The sequence below is a fragment of the Oncorhynchus keta genome, chromosome 28 (assembly GCF_023373465.1).
Source record: "Oncorhynchus keta strain PuntledgeMale-10-30-2019 chromosome 28, Oket_V2, whole genome shotgun sequence".
Lineage (NCBI taxonomy): Eukaryota > Metazoa > Chordata > Actinopteri > Salmoniformes > Salmonidae > Oncorhynchus > Oncorhynchus keta.
In genome coordinates, this window is record NC_068448.1 from 15,644,667 (window position 1) to 15,662,909 (window position 18,243).

An 18,243-nucleotide genomic window follows, 5' to 3' on the forward strand; every position below is an offset into this window, starting at 1 on the left:
AAGAATCGGTTTTACTCTTTGGCACTATTGTAACTCAAAACAGCAACGCTAACACCGAGGCTTTATACAGTGCAATGACCCTTAGCTATATGCTAAGTATCTATAGGTTACATCTACACCCCCCTAACTATGCATTTGGTTAGTGAAGCAGAAACGTTTAATTTGTCTCTAGTCTATAATATAGCATTTTGGATTTGAGATTAAGATCCATTTGACCTCAAATCCAAAATGTTGTATAGAGTATAGACCCAAATAAACCCTTTTTATCTTCAATGTCCAAATGAATACAGTGTATATCTATAATTGTTTCGCATAGACCCTGAAAAACGTTGCTTGACTGCTTACCAACTTTGTGTAACAAGACAAAATCCCCCTCACAATAAAACAAACATCATAGTTTGTGGTTCAGACCTACTCTGCATCGCGCATGAATATGCAAATGATTTTCAATAATAGGAAATCGTAAATGATGGAACATATCCGCAATGCGACATTAACCGATATTGATAGTTCAGTATCTCATCTCAAGACGCACGTGAGGAAATCCACCCTCTGTCAGGCAGTCTCCCCTCCCCCTAGGTTTGCTCGTGCATGCTTAGGTGTGGCCTTCGCACGGATTTGGTTATGAACTGTTTGCGGTTAGCAGGCATACAAGCACTTAAACAGTCACCTTTTTTTATTCATTTAAGAAGAATTTTGATTTACCTGCACTAAAGAAGCTCAACAAAGGATTGTAGTTGTCCTTCAGATATGGTGGTATTTGAATCACTGTTATCTTGAGCCTTCAGATGCACTTTATCAGCAATAAGGTAGTAAATACAGGCGACAATCTCAAGTCTTCAACGATGTATAAATGCTGCACATGTTGCCTCATTTCACATCGCTGAGTGTAAATGTAAATGTTTTTCCCTTGTGGATGACAAAATAAAGTCAAAACTACAAAAAGTCTATGTCTAAAATATATTTAAGAACTGTTTGAATCAAACCCGTCATCAAATGATTTCGTGGACTTCGAGCTCAAAATAACATTCATATTTAACTGTTATTGGCTTATATTGTCAAGGAAATAATCAAATAGTCTCCATTATTTTATTCAAAAATGTATATGTTTCTTCTGAGAGATCAACTTGTTCAGGCTACTGTAGTCATACATGCTAACGTAACAGAAAAAGTATCCTGTATTTACACATATATTAGTTGCAGGCTTGTTAATTGTCTGAGCGCACCAGACGCAGGCCTGTCATACACGAGGCACTACTGAATACAGGGTCTGAAAGAAGATGTTCGAAACTGCATGTGCACAGGAAGAAACTTGAGCCAACATGACTAACTTTCCAAACTTAGAATCCCAGAATCCTTGAATACTCGAGTGTGTAAGCGCGTGCTATGGTATGATATGCTATGCTTTGCTATGCATATGTATATATCTGTATGTATGGAAAAGTGATTCATTTAACAAAAAAACGATATTTGGTGTAAAATAAGAAATGTAACTTCTACTTCCCACAGAACACTGCTTTGGCATTAGTAATACACACATATAAAATTACTTTTTAATCTGACGTCTCATTCCATACTTTACTTCGATTAATATATATTTCCATGTTCCTTTCAATAAAAAAACTCGAACAAGATATTTAAATTATTTTATTTGTGGGTTGCTTTGAGAAGTTATCTGTGATAATTCCAATTCACTTTTACGCATGGTTTTACGAATGGATATTTTTGATTGATATGAGATTTTCATGTCTATACATTTATTTTAGAGTTCATTAGTTTACAAATATCATGATCGTGCAGGATTTGTTTCAAACCATGTTTCCAAATGTGAGCGCATATTTAGGTTAAATTAAGTGCACGAAACTCCATCTCGAGATTGATCTTTGTAGTTTGCTTATTCGATTAATCAACTACAAAACTAGCATATTCACTACACTTTGATGATTTAAAAAACTAACATATTTCTGTGGTAATTATGATAATCATTTGTTAGATTTTCAAGCATAGCTTGAAGTTGTTGACAAGGCAGTTAGCTAGTCGTAAATAACTGTAGTAGTTTCGACATAGAGCTTTACCTGCAGTCAATCACTCCATCCATCCATCACTCACTCCATCACTCACTCCATCCATCCGGCCATCCATTCATCACTCACTCCATCACTCCATCCATCCATCCGGCCATCCATCATATGCTTGCACACCAGAGGCTACTTCAGAAAATTCTACGTGATCCGCCAAGATACTGCATCATTCCACCAGTGAGATTGCACCACAGTTTTAGACATTGCAATGTTGCCGTTTTGTACAGATGTAGAACTATTTGAGCCAGTTTGTTACAGCAGGAAAATAATCCTGCAACAACAGAAAATGTTAAATACTATGAGGATATCAATTAATTACATCTTTTATAGGGGGTTGATACATTTTCGTAATTGAAAATCAAGTCTGAAATGTCAAACTTCAGAAGCCTTTTTGAACCTCAAATACACTACAAATTTAAATTAAAACGTCCTGCATTGCATGAAGGTTTTCCTGCAACAAGGTGATCAAATTAAGATAACTACATGATCTGGCTTGTTCTATTCTGTTCTATTCTATTCTATTATGTTATATTCTATTATATTCTGTTATGTTCTATTCTATTCTGTTCTATTCTGTTCTGTTCTATTATATTCTATTCTATTCTGTTCTCTTCTCTTCTATTATATTCTGTTCTGTTCTATTATATTCTGTTCTATTCTATTATATTCTGTTCTATTCTGTTCTATTCTATTGTATTCTGTTTTGTTCTATTCTATTCTATTATGTTCTATTCTATTATGTTCTATTCTATTATGTTCTATTCTATTCTGTTCTGTTCTGTTATATTATATTATATTATATTCTGTTCTGTTCTGTTCTATTATATTATGTTCCATTCTATTATATATAATTAATAATTCACTGCGCTATAGAGGACATCCTTATGTAAACAAATGACTGGTACTAAATCGCATGCTTTATGTGGTGAGCAGGCAGAGGAGCACACATGGTAGCCCCACCACAGGTATGTAGGTTCCTACGCGGTCTGTCCACCATCACCATGGGGACCTGCCTAGCGGGTGTGGTGGTGATGTGGGCCCCAACCCAAAGTTTACTTCCCAAATGATTCTTCCAGCCTTGCTACCCGGCGAGACAGAGCTAGCACGATTTTAAGGACGTGTGTGTTAAATCTGGACAGAACTCAATTCCTGACATGTGCATTGAGCAGCTGCTGTTCAATGCTTGTTCACAACACTACACTAGGCTAAGCTATATCACACTATAGTGAAATGATTCTATTGGTGCTTGAAAAGTACATGCGTAAATGTCGGCAAGTGGTTGATTTTAGTTGATGGTGTACAGCTAGGCTAGCGTTTCCCAAATCGGTCCTGGGGACCCCAAGGGGTGCACGTTTAGTTTTTTTTCCCCTAGCACCACACAGCTTATTCAATTAAACAAAGCTTGATGATTAGTTGACTATTTGAATCAGCTGTGAAGTGCAAACATCCAAATGTGCACACTTTGGGGTCCCCAGGACCGAGTTTGGGAAACGCTGACCGAGCCTATGCTTGTGAGGTTCCATCCGATCTATTTCCGGTCACCGTAATTTCCATTGTTTCATTTTCGCATAAGGTTGTTGGAATGGAATTGATGATAGTCGACCCCTATCCTGACCTCTTTCCTGCATGCATGTTGCAGCATACTAGACTTCAGGATCAGTTGTTTCTTGTATATTTATAAGCGGTGTTGGGGAGTAGTGAACTACATGTAGTAGTCAACTAGTAATTGAACTACATTTTGCAGTAGTTTGGTGGTAGCTGAACTATATTCAAATTATGGTAGTGTTTCCAGTAGTTAATTACTGGAACTACACACTACTTTCTTTGCAAAAATAAAATATGGGAGTAGTCAATAATTTCATTTCTTTCTCGGAAGCTCCACCTGCCTGATTCTCACTTAAAACGTGTTTTTTTGTTCTTGTTTAATAGGCCAAATGACACATTCTGTTAAGATCTGACTCCAAAGTGATCTGTTCATGCAATTTGTAGTCTATGACATTTCAGATTTAGATATGCTCATTTATCACGAAGTAGTTTGCATGTAGCGAACTACATTTTCAAAGTAAATTTAGTTAATTCAACTATGTGTTTCTTAAGAGTAGCTTAAAACTTCTTCCAGTGTAAAGTAATTGGTAGCTTGGTAAAACTATTTTTTCAGAGTAGCTTCCCCCAACACTGTTTATAGGTTTGCCATGTGGGGAAATAAGGAAATATAACAGGATATTGGACATGATTTGCCTCATGGAGATATAACATTTTAAGTCTCATTGAGATGTTTAATCATTAGCATGTATTATAATTATATAGAGGATGTTCCATAGCTCGCATGAGGGTAGCTTCACTAGAATGTTTAGAAATCTCAGTTATCAGAATACTAAGAGATGATTGGAAGATCTACCTTTGCATGATCATATGGCTTCGTTAGAATTAGGTTATGATATAGGAGGAAATATTTGGACTTTCGAAGCACTGAAACGTGTATTGTGTCATTGTTGGGTACTAGTTTACTGCAGATAAAGGATATCCTGAACGAATAATGGTCTTATAACCCAAAGTAATGCAATTATAACTATCGTTGAGTAGACCTTTAATTGCGCAGGGAAATGTAATGTAACTTATCTACCCAAACTACATGTTGTTGTCTTTACACGTATAAGGACGCAAAGGACTATAACTGTATTGTCATAGGCCGGGCCTGCAACCTTTTCAAGAAGCTTACCGCAAGAAGCTTACCGCAAGAAGCTTACAGAACGTTGGTGTTAGTTTAATAAATACCTGTATAACACCCAAACTTACATTTCCTATGACACTTCCACTCTCAACCAGAGGAACACGTTTGAAAAAGGACTCATGAATCATAACCATAATCATTTTTCATGCTGTAGAAATTATTGGTGTGATATCTTTATCAGGTAAATATGTATCTCAAGGGAAAAATGTTCAATATTTGGTTACAAGTTAAAGGTTTTCTTTTTTTTAAACTGCCGGCTTGGCAACTCCCGGTTAACAAGAGAACACTATGTATACTTGGAATCGTGTGGTGGGTAATACCTCGCTAAAAATTACATTGCAACATTTGTATAAGCCTATAAACCACCCATCGAAATCCATATAAAATGGATAACATTTATTAACACCTCACAGTGGCAACGTTTCATGATAGAAAGCACATGCGTTAGTTGTAGTTTTACCTAATGCATTGTTATGGCACGTCTGTCCGTGTCCTCTTCTCCACACAACCACATACCTAGCAGTTGTCTTGTCCCTTTAAAAACACCGGAAATTACTCGAGCCACTATTGGAGTGCAGTCCTTTCTTGTCTTTATACTTACTAGCCCTCCGCAGGTATTTCAGAGCCAGGGTCTGTAAACTACAGAATGAGTTTTCATGCATACTCGACAGCGTGAGTGTGAAGTTAATTCTTGTCTGTCTAGACTCTGATTACGACCTTGTTTGTCTACGTTTTTTTTAACCTTGACCTTGGACTTCCGTGCAGCTGCCATTTGGATGAGCCGGTCCTCCATATCTGTAATCTCCGGACAACAGAGTACTTACTAGTTGTCTCTCTGACGACGAATTACAGCCATCTAGTTGTAGCCTGGCTTTCCTTTTCCTGTGTAGATATCCATCTAATGTGCACAACACTTGCACAATGGTGGTACAACTGTTTCGCTGTCAGCTTTACAGTCGATTGGACCAGAGATTCAAGTGATCGGAATTAGTTGTCTGAGTCAGTGACATACTTTAGGATAGGCCTAAGCATCACAAGTAAAACTGTTTAATTTGTTGAATATTCAGTAGTCCTATCCCATTGTCAACCTCCAAAACACCGGGACAACCTTTGGCGTCCTAAACACATATTAGAAACATGTGACTTCCATCAGAACATTTACATTGTCTATGATTTTATGATTTTTATGATTTTCCACATGTTAATTTAGACTATTATTACCAGTTATAGACATTAATGCATTAGTCCAAAGGAAAGAAGGACAAATAAATCAGAAACGGAATCTTTATTCCAAACTATGAATAGGTCCAACCGCTTATTTTTTATTTCAGCGGACAGGGTATTATTAAAAATAGTGGAACTAACAAAACTCACTTGCGAGGTTAATTTTTCTGAAGTCTTTCTGAAGTCTACCCATTGCAAAAGGCTGGAAAAACTGAAGCTTTTTGCAAAAGCATAGCTATCAATATTCCTTCAAAGACGAAGGCATACGATAAGAACAAAATATAGACAGATCTTGCTTATTTTAGTTAAACCTGACCCAAGATTAATCTTTTACGCGTTACCTTTGGATTACACAAAAGGTGCCAAATGTGATGCCCAATATTTTCTCTCACAAATATGATTATTATTGTTTTAAAAAGAAAGGATAAGTCATCTTTAGAGCTGAAATAAAGTGCATTTGGAATACATGATTATATCTCACCAAGTACATTTTGAAATTAAAGATGCAATCCTGTAGCATAATTCAAAGCTCTGAATTATTTTTTTTACAAATTAGACCAAGAAGTTGAATTCATGCCAACACAGTTTCGAAATCCTGAAACTGATTATCCGTAGTTGACACAGTTTACTGACAAACCAAATGTGCATTTGTATCATTATTTGTATTCCTAAGAAATGTGCATTTGTGTCTGCATTGCCATACCAATGTTAGTCGAAATGTAGACATGGTCAATAGTGTGTTAACCACTCCTGTGAATATGCAAGTCTGAATATGCATTTTAATCGTCATGCCGCCAAAACATTTTCCACTCTGACTCTAAAAGAGATTATTGTATGGAACATTGCATTTGTTAGTGAAACCAGCACACTGTCACGAATGAAATATGATGCAATATGTTAACTTTAGTATAAATATGAAAATGCCTAGACCTGCATATTCATTTATAACATTTTTTTTTCTTCACGCTCAGTAATTAAATGTTCCTTTACATTTAAGTAATTTAGCAGACGCTCTTGTCCAGAGCAATAATGGTTAATTGGCTTGCTCAAGGTTATATTCAAATACTTTTCACTTTGTCCGCTCGGGGATTCGAACTAGTAACCTTTCAGTTAACGGTCCAACGCTCTAACCACTAGAGTACCTGCGGCTACTTCAGGTTAATGTTTTCCAGTGTCGGCCAAACTTTGCAGGTTGTTTTCGTTTCCCCTTCTTCGTCTATGGTTTCCAACCTCCCCTTTAAATATGTTCGCGTATGTGACTTCAGCCAATGATAGGACCCTGTATTCCCCAGAAAGAAGCGATGAAACTTGAGCTGCTAGTTGTTTATAGGGATTTTCTCCCCCCACTCACAAGCCTCAATCTCTTTGGGCTGGTTAGCATATCACGTGTCAGAACCATAACGAACTGGACACACCGGGTCATGGTTGCGCATGCGCTCGTGTAATATGTAGTTGGAAATGAGGTGTCCGTCTTGGAGTAGTCGACTTTTAAAAAGCATCCGCAACCCCTGATATGACAACTTCACTGGTTCTGCATCCACGCTGGGCGGACACCTTGATGTACGTTTATGAAAAAAGCCCGAATGAAAATAATCCGAATAAAAACCAAACAATGGAGGGATTGAGCGGGAATTGCCCGGCGACCCATTGCAGGGACCTAATGTCGCACCCTGGGTTGGGGCGACATTCGGGCACTATAGCGACCCATCAGGGCTCTATGTACTCGGATATATCTTCCCCAGACACCGGCCGACAGTGTCCTGCTCCCCAAACCTCCTCCAGTCCATCTCTGAGCTACGGTTATCCGTTTGGAAACCCTTATTACGGTTGTAGGTTATCTCACTCGCACAACGTGAACTTGCAGCAGAAGCCCTGCTCGTACCACCCTGCAGAGAAATATGGCGACCCCACCAGCACCGCTTTGCCCACCGAAGAGCTGTCTAGCAGGGCAAAAGAGTTCGCCTTCTACCCCAGTTTTGCTAGCTCATACCAAGCGGTTCCTGGATATCTAGATATGTCAGTGGTTCCCGGGATCAGCCACCCGGAACCCAGGCACGACGCGTTGATTCCTATGGAGGGCTACCAGCACTGGGCTCTGTCGAATGGCTGGGATGGGCAGGTGTACTGTTCCAAGGATCAAACACAGTCCACTCATCTTTGGAAATCTTCATTTCCAGGTATGAAATTAAACATTTTTAAAATGTCATAACCCCCACCCTTGTTATTTACCTATCATTAAATGCAATGGTTTCCTCATCATAACGTAGCCTAATATTTTACCATGTGGCAAACCAAAGCCATGGCCAAGCCTTTATGTCAAGTGTTGTGTGTAGAGTTATATATAAACGACAATGTATAGCATCCATTTGATACATTCTGTAGGGACAGCGTAATATTTGTGCAAAATTTCACAGCGTAATGAAAATGACAGTCTGGCATGGTAGGCTATTTTCATCCACTGGGTCCTCTAATACAGGGGGAGTGTTGGCGCGGTTGGCTGGTTATGAGGTTGATCGCTTCCAATATGCCAAAATCAATGTCACGTCCTTCAATTTAACTCAACACCATGGTTTGTGCTTTAGTTGAAATCACAGCTGAAAAATCTATCGTCATAGAAAATAGCTTACCCGGTGTGATTTTATGTATCTGGTGATAAACACCATAAACGCGCATTGTAGAAACAAAACAATTAGTCTCAGCTTTGTTATATACCAATCACAACATGAATACAATAGTGCTTAAACCAGGTTGCCGCTTGTATTATAAAAGCAAGCTCGGCTACTGTTTAGATTGTGCCAATAAATCTCTGCCGAATCTTTGTCAACAGCGCCCAATGTTTCGCGAGGGCGCGTTTTGCATGTGAGAATCAATGTTCCATTCGCCCATGACCAAGGCATCTAATATCTGACTCAAATAGTGTGTTGCATACGTATTTCATAAGTATTTATAATTCAATGGCTTTTGGAAAGACAAGCTTTCCTTTTGTATTGGCTACATAGCCTAGTCTGATATTTGATAAAGAAAACACGGTCCATAAGCGTCCAGTATGCTGTTTACTAGAGTGCTTAGTTAACCACAAGGTTTTATCGTCTTGGTGAAATGTATATTTGCATTTCGGACACGGAGGAGTTGTTGCCCTAGCTAGCTCTCCCCTCACGCCATTTTGCCTCCTTTTCCAGGAGATTCCTCAAAAACACACACGCGGACGACGAGCGCGCGCGCATGACGCACAACACACGCGCACAAAACAAACACAAAACTCTCTCTCTCTATCGCTCACTCTCTCTCTCTCTCTCTCTCTCTCTCTCACACACACACACACACACACACACACACACACACACACACACACACACACACACACACACACACACACACAGCCTGTGGGTCTGTTATAGACAACTTTTTGAGCAAGCCAGACAATCCTAACTCAAAGCTATAGGTAGCTCAAGTAGCATCCCAATTCCCAACTTAAATCAAACGTCAGATATTATGCAAAAGGTTGAGCGCGTCAACGGGTTCTTGATTAGTAAGTGCTCATCGGATCATCACAGTATAATACCAAACATCTTCAAAGATCCAGGGCATACCTGCATAATTACGCAATGATATGTCCACTGTTGAAATAGGTATTGTTGATATATTTATATATTTATTTCAAAACCATAAACATTGTGAGTATTATATGAACATCGTTAAGTATTTGGGGGTAACATTGTGTACATCAGCAAGGCTAAACATGATTTTCTCATAAAAATCAAAAAAAAATACTATACTTACATCCTCTTTTCGATGTATACAAGGAGGTATAAACGATGTATCGACCCCCAAGGCCCATTTCTGTTTCGTTCATATCTTTATTACGGATCAAGATTCTTATATTTTGAAGAAATAAAATATTTCACAAATTTGTCATGTATACTGAGTGCCTGTACCTCAAAGAAAATATGTTCTAATACCTCATACACCTCGCGTACCTAACTAAATATATATAACAATGTGCTTGATATATGCTTGTATTTGAACATCAAGGAGGAAAGCTTATAGATAAAAACGTATACCAATAAAAAAAGTAAATACCAATTGTGCGTCCAAAAATATCGTGCGTCATGTTTAAATTTCGCCCATTGATAATTTATTAGGCTGAATCTAACGTCTATGAGGTATTTTTGACATAAAATGCATCTCCATAACAAACATATTGATGCATGAAATACATTTGAATTAATCAGATTAGTGAATAGTGGTGGGAAATGTGTTTGCGTAATACATATCTCCTTTTCTCTCCAGACGTAGTCCCTTTGCAGCCTGAGGTCAGTAACTACCGTCGTGGACGTAAGAAGCGGGTTCCCTACACCAAGCTCCAACTGAAGGAGCTGGAGAAAGAGTACGCTGGCAGCAAGTTCATCACCAAAGACAAGAGAAGACGCATCTCTGCCGGGACCAACCTCTCAGAGCGCCAAGTCACAATTTGGTTCCAGAACCGACGGGTGAAAGAGAAGAAATTTGTCAGTAAATCCAAGACTAGTAATCATATGCATACTACTTGATATATTCCCGGCCCATTCTACACTGCAGCTGATATCCATCCCACCATCTTCCAATCCATGATTTACCTCTTAGCGACAACCAAGCCAGAAGAACACGTCGGCAGTGTATTTCAATTAAATTCCAATGGTCCACACGCTACAAACCCTCTTTTTTCGATTTACAGAAAGAAATGCTCTAAAAACTGTGAAAATATTGAGAAATCAGTTCAACTTTGTTTTATATGAATGTACATATATAAATATATAATATTTAAAACGATATTTGTATTTCAAAAAGACACAAGGATTGCGTGTTTTTTTCTCTCAAACCAATTTCACGAGGAAAATTGACATTTCCAAGACTTTTCATCCAACAGACAGCCAGATGAAAACAAGATATTTTCCTCATGTCATCAACAGAAAGTTAACTGAAATATGGACATAAACTTGTCAGGGAGAACGATAACTTCAATTAACTCGAAATTCTACACAAAAAAACAATGAGATGTATTTTCTTCAGCCAAGAATTCGCAGACTGGGTTTTTGCGGGGGCGACGGATGATACAATGGTTCTTTAAAACTACTCCCGTTCCGGATTTCAGAAGCTATATATGTTGTCCTCCTGTCTTTTCTGTCTTTCTTGTTAATAGGGTAAAAGCAAGGCTGTTGTTATACATGTACAGTGCAATGCCTTCATTATTTAATGCATATTCTCTCGTATGACAGGGCTGTAAATTGGAATGTCTCAAACTCTTTATGTGTTCCTTTATCAGTGAAGGATAATGTCTGTCATGCAACTTGAATGATTGTAAGCAATTAAAGTCCGTGAATATTACACATTCGTTTTCTTTTGTTTTCTGTTTATAGTGGGCTATATACAGTACAGATCATTAGGAGCTGTTCAGGTGCCTTGGAAGCAGACAGTCTTGTAACTGTATTAAACATACTGGTGACATGTTTCATAAAGACATGATGATGATTAACATCATTTCAATATTTTCACCCCGGTCAAACAAGGTTATCTGTTGAAATATCATGAATTAAATATTGTGGTTCTTTCCTGACGCCTGTAGTAAGTAATCATATCACTCAGTGGAACTTAGTTTGCAGTGCATTCTGTCTGACATCCTCGTGGCCAGTCCAACAAGCAGGACTGACATTGAACAGCCCTGGTATTGACGAACGGTTTGTATAGAAGATGATATATGTGTATACGTGCTTTGGATAGACATGTATGAAATTGACATGTACGCCTAGGAGATCCATAGGACAAAAATTATTCATATTCAACTGTGAATCCTTTGACGCGTTAACTTAGGATAGGTTGTATGGGTAGGCTTATGTAATAGGCCCACCTAATACAGGCCTGTATAATAAGTTTATATTGCACTGTTGTTTAAGTACAGAATTAACCTTTCCACAAAGTTTAATGTGGAAGCTTGCAATGTGAGATTACGACGTCTTCTTGGATCATTCTGATTCTTCCAATTACTTCCTTCTAACTCAACTCAATATAATAGAAATGTCTGCTTACCAGATGTACCAGGACACAGCAACAGTATTCGCTAGCCTCGTGTTCGGTATTGAACAGCAAACGAATAAACGATAAGTGATAGGCTATATTTGGTTTTTCATGCGCACCTACATTTAGATCAAAGCAATGTAGGCATACAGTGTCTTAATGTCTTCTTACCTTCCTAAAGAAACACAATACCCTGAATAAATCAAATATTCCATAACACACAAACACACACAAAAACACGCACACACAATGTTGATATTTCGACAGCTAGGCTAAGTTCATGCTAAAGTAACGTACTTCAGTTTCACTAAATCCATAGACTTACAGCAGCTTAATGCATCCACATATGTTTTCCTTACCCTAGAAATAACGACGCATTCCATAACAGAGGAGACCTTCTCCATGATTTACCCGCAGTTACTCGTGACTCGTGATATTGACTTGCTTTTTCAGGTTGACTACGGGCCTCCGAAATACCTTTTCGTATACTTGAGTAATAGTGTATGTGTCATATATATGTCATATGTTAGCTATAATTTCTCAAGGAATGTAAAGTAAGTATTGGTTGGTTCACACGCCCGTATTCCAAGCTATAGAATTCCGTCCAAAGTCCATAACCTATTCATTCTGTAAATGTATTCAAGCAGTTATAGTATCATCGTCTCCGCCATTGTTGGGACTATTTTATAGAACCAATATACTGTAGATGTTCTTAGATTTTTTTTATTGTTACCAGGCTTATTTCTGGTTTTAAAGGACACACCACACACACACACACACACAACAGAGAGAGATGGGACCACTCACCAAACATCAAAGAAATAACACTATGCCTTTTTCTCAGTTTCTTGAAACATTACGCACCATTACCTACAGGACTACTTGTGGCCATATGCTTCATTGGTCAACCTGATAATGCTTCTTTGAAATTGTAGTAAGCAAATGCGAAGCGTATAAATAGCGGTGTTTGACGTCTGGGGCACCTCTTTACCCTTGACCGTGACTATGCAGCCAGCCACTTTGACCTTGACATCAGAGCAGCGCGTGAATACTAAACAGGGGGCTGGGCGAGCTTAGCAGGGAAGGCCCACGGGTTGTTTGCAGGCAAATAATGTGTTTTTTCCCTGTCTAGACAGCTAGACTTAATGACATGCCATAAATACATAAAAGGGGGAAATGCACCGATATCCTACTGGCCTGACCATCTCTGACTGGTGACCAACTCTGAGTGAGCCTTTTCGTTAACATTTGGGTTTCTGTGTCATCGTTTGTGTTAAACAGAGCATACCTTTCTCTCAAAGTGTGTTATTCTCCTCTCTTCTCTCCTCTCTCTCTCTCTCTCTCTCTCTCTCTCTCTCTCTCTCTCTCTCTCTCTCTCAGCCCCGTGCTACTCAAAACCAACCAATGATTTCATGCACTCATCATGAAGTGTGTGTGTTATTGACCACAAAAGACAGGTAGAACGTTGACGTCTCCAAACACCGACGCCTATCTGACAGCAGGGAGCAGCCATGACGTGTCCTGGGCTCGAGACACGGCTCACCTCACGCGCAGCTTCTGTCTGAGAATAAATGAAATATGCCGAAGTGGGACGTCGCCCACAGCATTCCGATTTAAGGTAATAGCCATTTTCTTAATTTATTTATGCATATTTGGTCAAATGACAGCACATTTTAGACAACTGGTATTCATTTTTGTGCTAGAAAGTACAACTTTGCTTGGTTCAGCTGCTATAGGCATTGTTAATCTCTTATCGACTTTGGAAATTTGACTCTTAGTACGTCAAAATAGACCGACCTATTTGCATTGTTGTGTTAGGAAATATAGTTGTATTTGACAAGAGGGGTTTTTAACACGTGAAGAATTAATTGGTTCTCTCTGGGGAATGTTTTGGCTAAGTTCTAATAATGTTTTGGGTAAGATAAATGCTGAAAATAAACGAGATGTGATTGTGGTATCAGTTTGCAATTGTTAATCTCAAATTCAAAACATATATAGTTATCCATATCATATATAGTTATCCATTCTTTGATTACTTGAGATATCGTCATGTACAGACAAGTAAATCACGGTGCTTTATTTAAGGATGTCAATATGCTGCCTTTCTATTCAAATATTACATACAGGATTTTATTTAAAACAATATTTTGCAATGAAGGCAAACCAAATGACAAATAGCCCCCCCAACCACACCACCCACACCACCCAACACACAAACTATTTGTTGTAAACTTACTTCATACTTCTACAAATCTTGTATTTGCACTAAATACACTGAAAGTGAATGGACAATTTGAATCATGACAAATCCAGAACAATTATTCAGACGTTTACTTTATATAATCCAGGATTTCATATTTGCCTAGTTAATTTTCATACATCACGCTCAATCTACAATATCTGAGAACGTTTTAAATTGAGAATTATTCAAATTGACTCATATCTATGATGTGACAAGCTTAGATATTGCGTGTTGAGTTAGACAATTTAGTGAAACAATTGCTAATTAAATCAGGCACCGAGGGTGTCCAAATTCTTGAATCATTCACGCAAAGGCTTAAATCGTTTGTTTTAAATGTTTATTCACTCAATATTGTCAATCATTTTCGGCATTCTAACTGATAATTTCAGGAAAGAGGGTTTTGTCCAATCAAAAATACAAGACACCTTCACTCCAAATGGAATGGAATAATTTGTCCAGTGAAAATGGCATGTAGTCGTACACCTACTTCCTTAGATTATAACAAGTAACCAAAAAGTACTTATTTGATACAAGTTTCAAAATGTAAATGAAAGCTTTGGCTAATGTGTAGGCTTAGTTTGGTTAAAATATGAAATAGGGTTATCGAATGAATAGCTTGTGGATGCTGCCAGGCCCCGGCCCAACCAAATAGATGGCACTGGCCCTAGCCAGCATGTTGCTGAGCAGGGTTCTAGAGGGAAAAAGCTGAATTGAGAAGGGGGCTGATAACCTCTGGTGGTGGCAAGGTGAAAATACCAGGCTGTAGAAATGAAACTTGGATTTATTTTTGAATTCATTCAGTCAGTCAAATGGACGGGTTGGTTGTTTAGGGCTTGCTTAGATAGTTGATAACATATCAAATATATTTCCTCTCCAATGTTTATTGAAAACGTAAATACATTTGCACAATGAGCACTTCTTGTCTCTCAAATAAATCGTTACAGATGTTGGTTATTAAGCTAGCGAATTTTAGCCATATTAGCATAGACATTGGTCTACAATATAAAACCAGCTGAAACGAGTCAACTACGATTCCCCACATGGTAGTTATTGTAATTGTTGCTAGCTATATGGCTATCTAGAATCACAACAACAAACAGACGTCTGCCCCTGTTGACGCGCACGCATTGTTTTCTTGACATTGTCAGCTAACCCATCTATACAACAAACGATGCTGCATCTTACAATGATCATTATTACTATTATTATTATTATTAGGCTATTACTTTTTAACATCAATAGGCCTATATATGAGCCTAACACTAAATCCATATTCATATTATAACATAGTATTGTTATTATTGTTGCTGTTAAATTTATGCCATGTCTTGTTTTGACTAATGTCCATGCTAATATGGCTCAAATTCGCTATCTAGTTAACCGACAACTATAACAATGTATTTGAGAGACAACAAGTGCTCATTGTGCAAATGTGTTTATGTTTTCAATAAACATTGGAGACGAAATATAGTTTACATGTTGTCAACAATCTAAGCCAACCCGAAACAACCAACTCGTCCATGTGACTGACTGAATTTGTGGTTCTTATTATTGTTGTTAGTGAAGTTTTACTTTTGTTTTTGTTATCATTATACCGTACGCTATATTCATTATGCATATTGTTGTTTTGTTGTGGTGATGTTATCCATTTCTTAAATCCCAACATAACGATTATGCTCCATAGCGTTTATACATGTCTTATATCCCAACATAACGACGTCCCATAGCGTTTTTGAGTTTTAGCGACTATTTCCTCTTAGACACATGATGAATATTTTCAAGATTATTCATATGAATGGTTTATGTTGTGTTGGTAATGCTATTTGCGTCATTTTTTAGCTATAGCTACAGGCTCTTCCAATGCCAAGTTATGTAGATGGTGGTTCGTTTGTAGCTATTTACTTAGGCCTACTGATTGCTGTTCTAACGGATTAGGAATAATAATGTTATGCATAATTGGGCTATGCGTAAAATGCCTGAGTATATGTTAATTGATTGAAAATAGATAGATTGTGATTGATTTGTAACCACTAAATATATTAATCAATTCCCTCAGCTGTTTTGAAAGAATTTGATAATTGCTAGGCAGAACCACACACACGCACGCACGCGCGCACACACACACACACACACTGAGTCCGTCTGTGGTCCGTCTGTGGCTCAGTTGGTAGAGCATGGCGCTTGTAACGCCAGGGTAGTGGGTTCGATTCCCGGGACCACCCATACGTAGAATGTATGCACACATGACTGTAAGTCGCTTTGGATAAAAGCGTCAGCTAAATGGCATATATTATTATTATTTATATATTACACACATTACGTGTCACTATGCACAGGCTTACACTGGCCGAATAGTTATAGAACTTTATAATTTATTTAAAAAAATATTCACAGGCAATTATATGATATTTCGCAATGATCTTCCAAAAACAATTGTTTTGAACAAATGTTTTGACGTGTTAAAATATCTATTATTGTAGCACGAGCCACTTCGTTATAGGTATGATATTACATCCTAATTATGTATAATTTAAAGTTTAATATAACCATATTTTATAACAGAAGCCTATTTTAACAGTTTACTCTAGTACACTATTATTTTTTCTGAATGGAAATTTCTTCCTATATTAAAATATACATAATTAAATAGGCTACACTTAAAATCTTGCAGTTCTCTCAGCGTTGTTCACAATCAGGGAGGTCTTATCCTTGAGGGGAACTTTAAAAAAGATCCGAGGCCATAACCGTGGCAACCTGTCTTGCACAAAATCAAAGTGGAGTAAAAAAGTCCTTTGTTTCCGCTATTGCCCTGTCTGGACAGGCCGAGAGATTCCAAGACAGAAATTCCAATCCCGAGCCTACAGACAGCGCACGAGACAGTGACCTTGAACTGACAACCAGTATTTCCCAACTGTCGTTTTGTAAAATAATATAGACCTATCAAAAATACTTACTTTCTCAGAATATCAGTTGAGTGTTGCTCAATTCCCCTACGCTTCCAAAGGTATCGTCTGTATCAAATGTGAATCCAGAAATCGTTCAGTGTGAATGTGAACTAGGCTTGTTGGAGAGCTGGTCTGGATCGAAGGCGTGGTGGCATTGGGGGGGTCTGGTCTGCTGTCTGCTGCGGCACAACGACGCTGTTGCCTCTATTCTCTTTGAGGTAAAGTGGAACCATTATATATAATGCAGATTTACTTTTAATATATATATATATATATATATATCGATAATTAAAGCTCTACTTTGAAAATGGTCATGGACTTATCATTAGATGGTTACAGACATTATCTCGTCTTGTAATTAAGGTTTTTGCTTTGGCAACTTTTCCTAGAATGGATTACTATGTCGTAATTAAGAACATGAGAGGTTGTGAACTAAACCGATACCAAGTAATCTCCCATAGTGCTCAGACGGCTGTAGCTAGACTCATAACATATAATAACATTTATGTTGTTGTACTGCATTACAATACTTACTAAGGGTCTGCAATGATTGGAGAAGAAATTCTGAAAGTGCACGAGGCCAGATTAAAACTCAAAGAATTCAAAGCAGCGTCTCCAATTTCAGATGTATATTTTTCGTTCTATTTAGAGGCTGAGGCGCGCTGGTTCTCTGTGATATCTGTCACTGCTGACGATGGATCAAATAACGTGTGGGTTGCATCAAATAATGTCTGAGTTGAAAATTGTGCAGCGACCAATGTAGCCTATGTAAAACTAATTAGGCTAGTATTCTCAGATAAGGCTTTGTACTTCTTGTATATGCAGGAATATTCTAATTGCAAGTACAAAATGCCACACATTTACATCTAAAATGTTATATAACTACTACAATCACGTTGTCAGTAGGCCTAAGTTATTTTATTTACCGATATTTTCCATTTTCTATTTTACATAGTTATGCTGTTATGA

General features: G+C 37.9%; 1 protein-coding gene across 1 annotated transcript; it reads left to right on the top strand.

Moving 5' to 3' along the window:
* The first annotated feature begins 7,435 nt into the window (after positions 1-7,435).
* Positions 7,436-11,397, top strand: LOC118372500 (homeobox protein Hox-C13a-like). The gene is made up of 2 exons (XM_035758422.2): positions 7,436-8,213; positions 10,327-11,397. The coding sequence occupies exons 1-2, from the start codon at positions 7,550-7,552 to the stop codon at positions 10,584-10,586; spliced, it is 924 nt and encodes a 307-aa protein (XP_035614315.1). The 5' UTR covers positions 7,436-7,549; the 3' UTR covers positions 10,587-11,397.
* Positions 11,398-18,243: the final 6,846 nt, after the last annotated feature.

Coding starts and splice junctions, on each gene's coding strand:
- LOC118372500 (XM_035758422.2), top strand. CDS start 7,550: ATGACAACTTCACTGGTTCTGCATCCACGCTGGGCGGACACCTTGATG. Junction 8,214..10,326: donor TTGGAAATCTTCATTTCCAG/GTATGAAATTAA, acceptor TTTTCTCTCCAG/ACGTAGTCCCTTTGCAGCCT.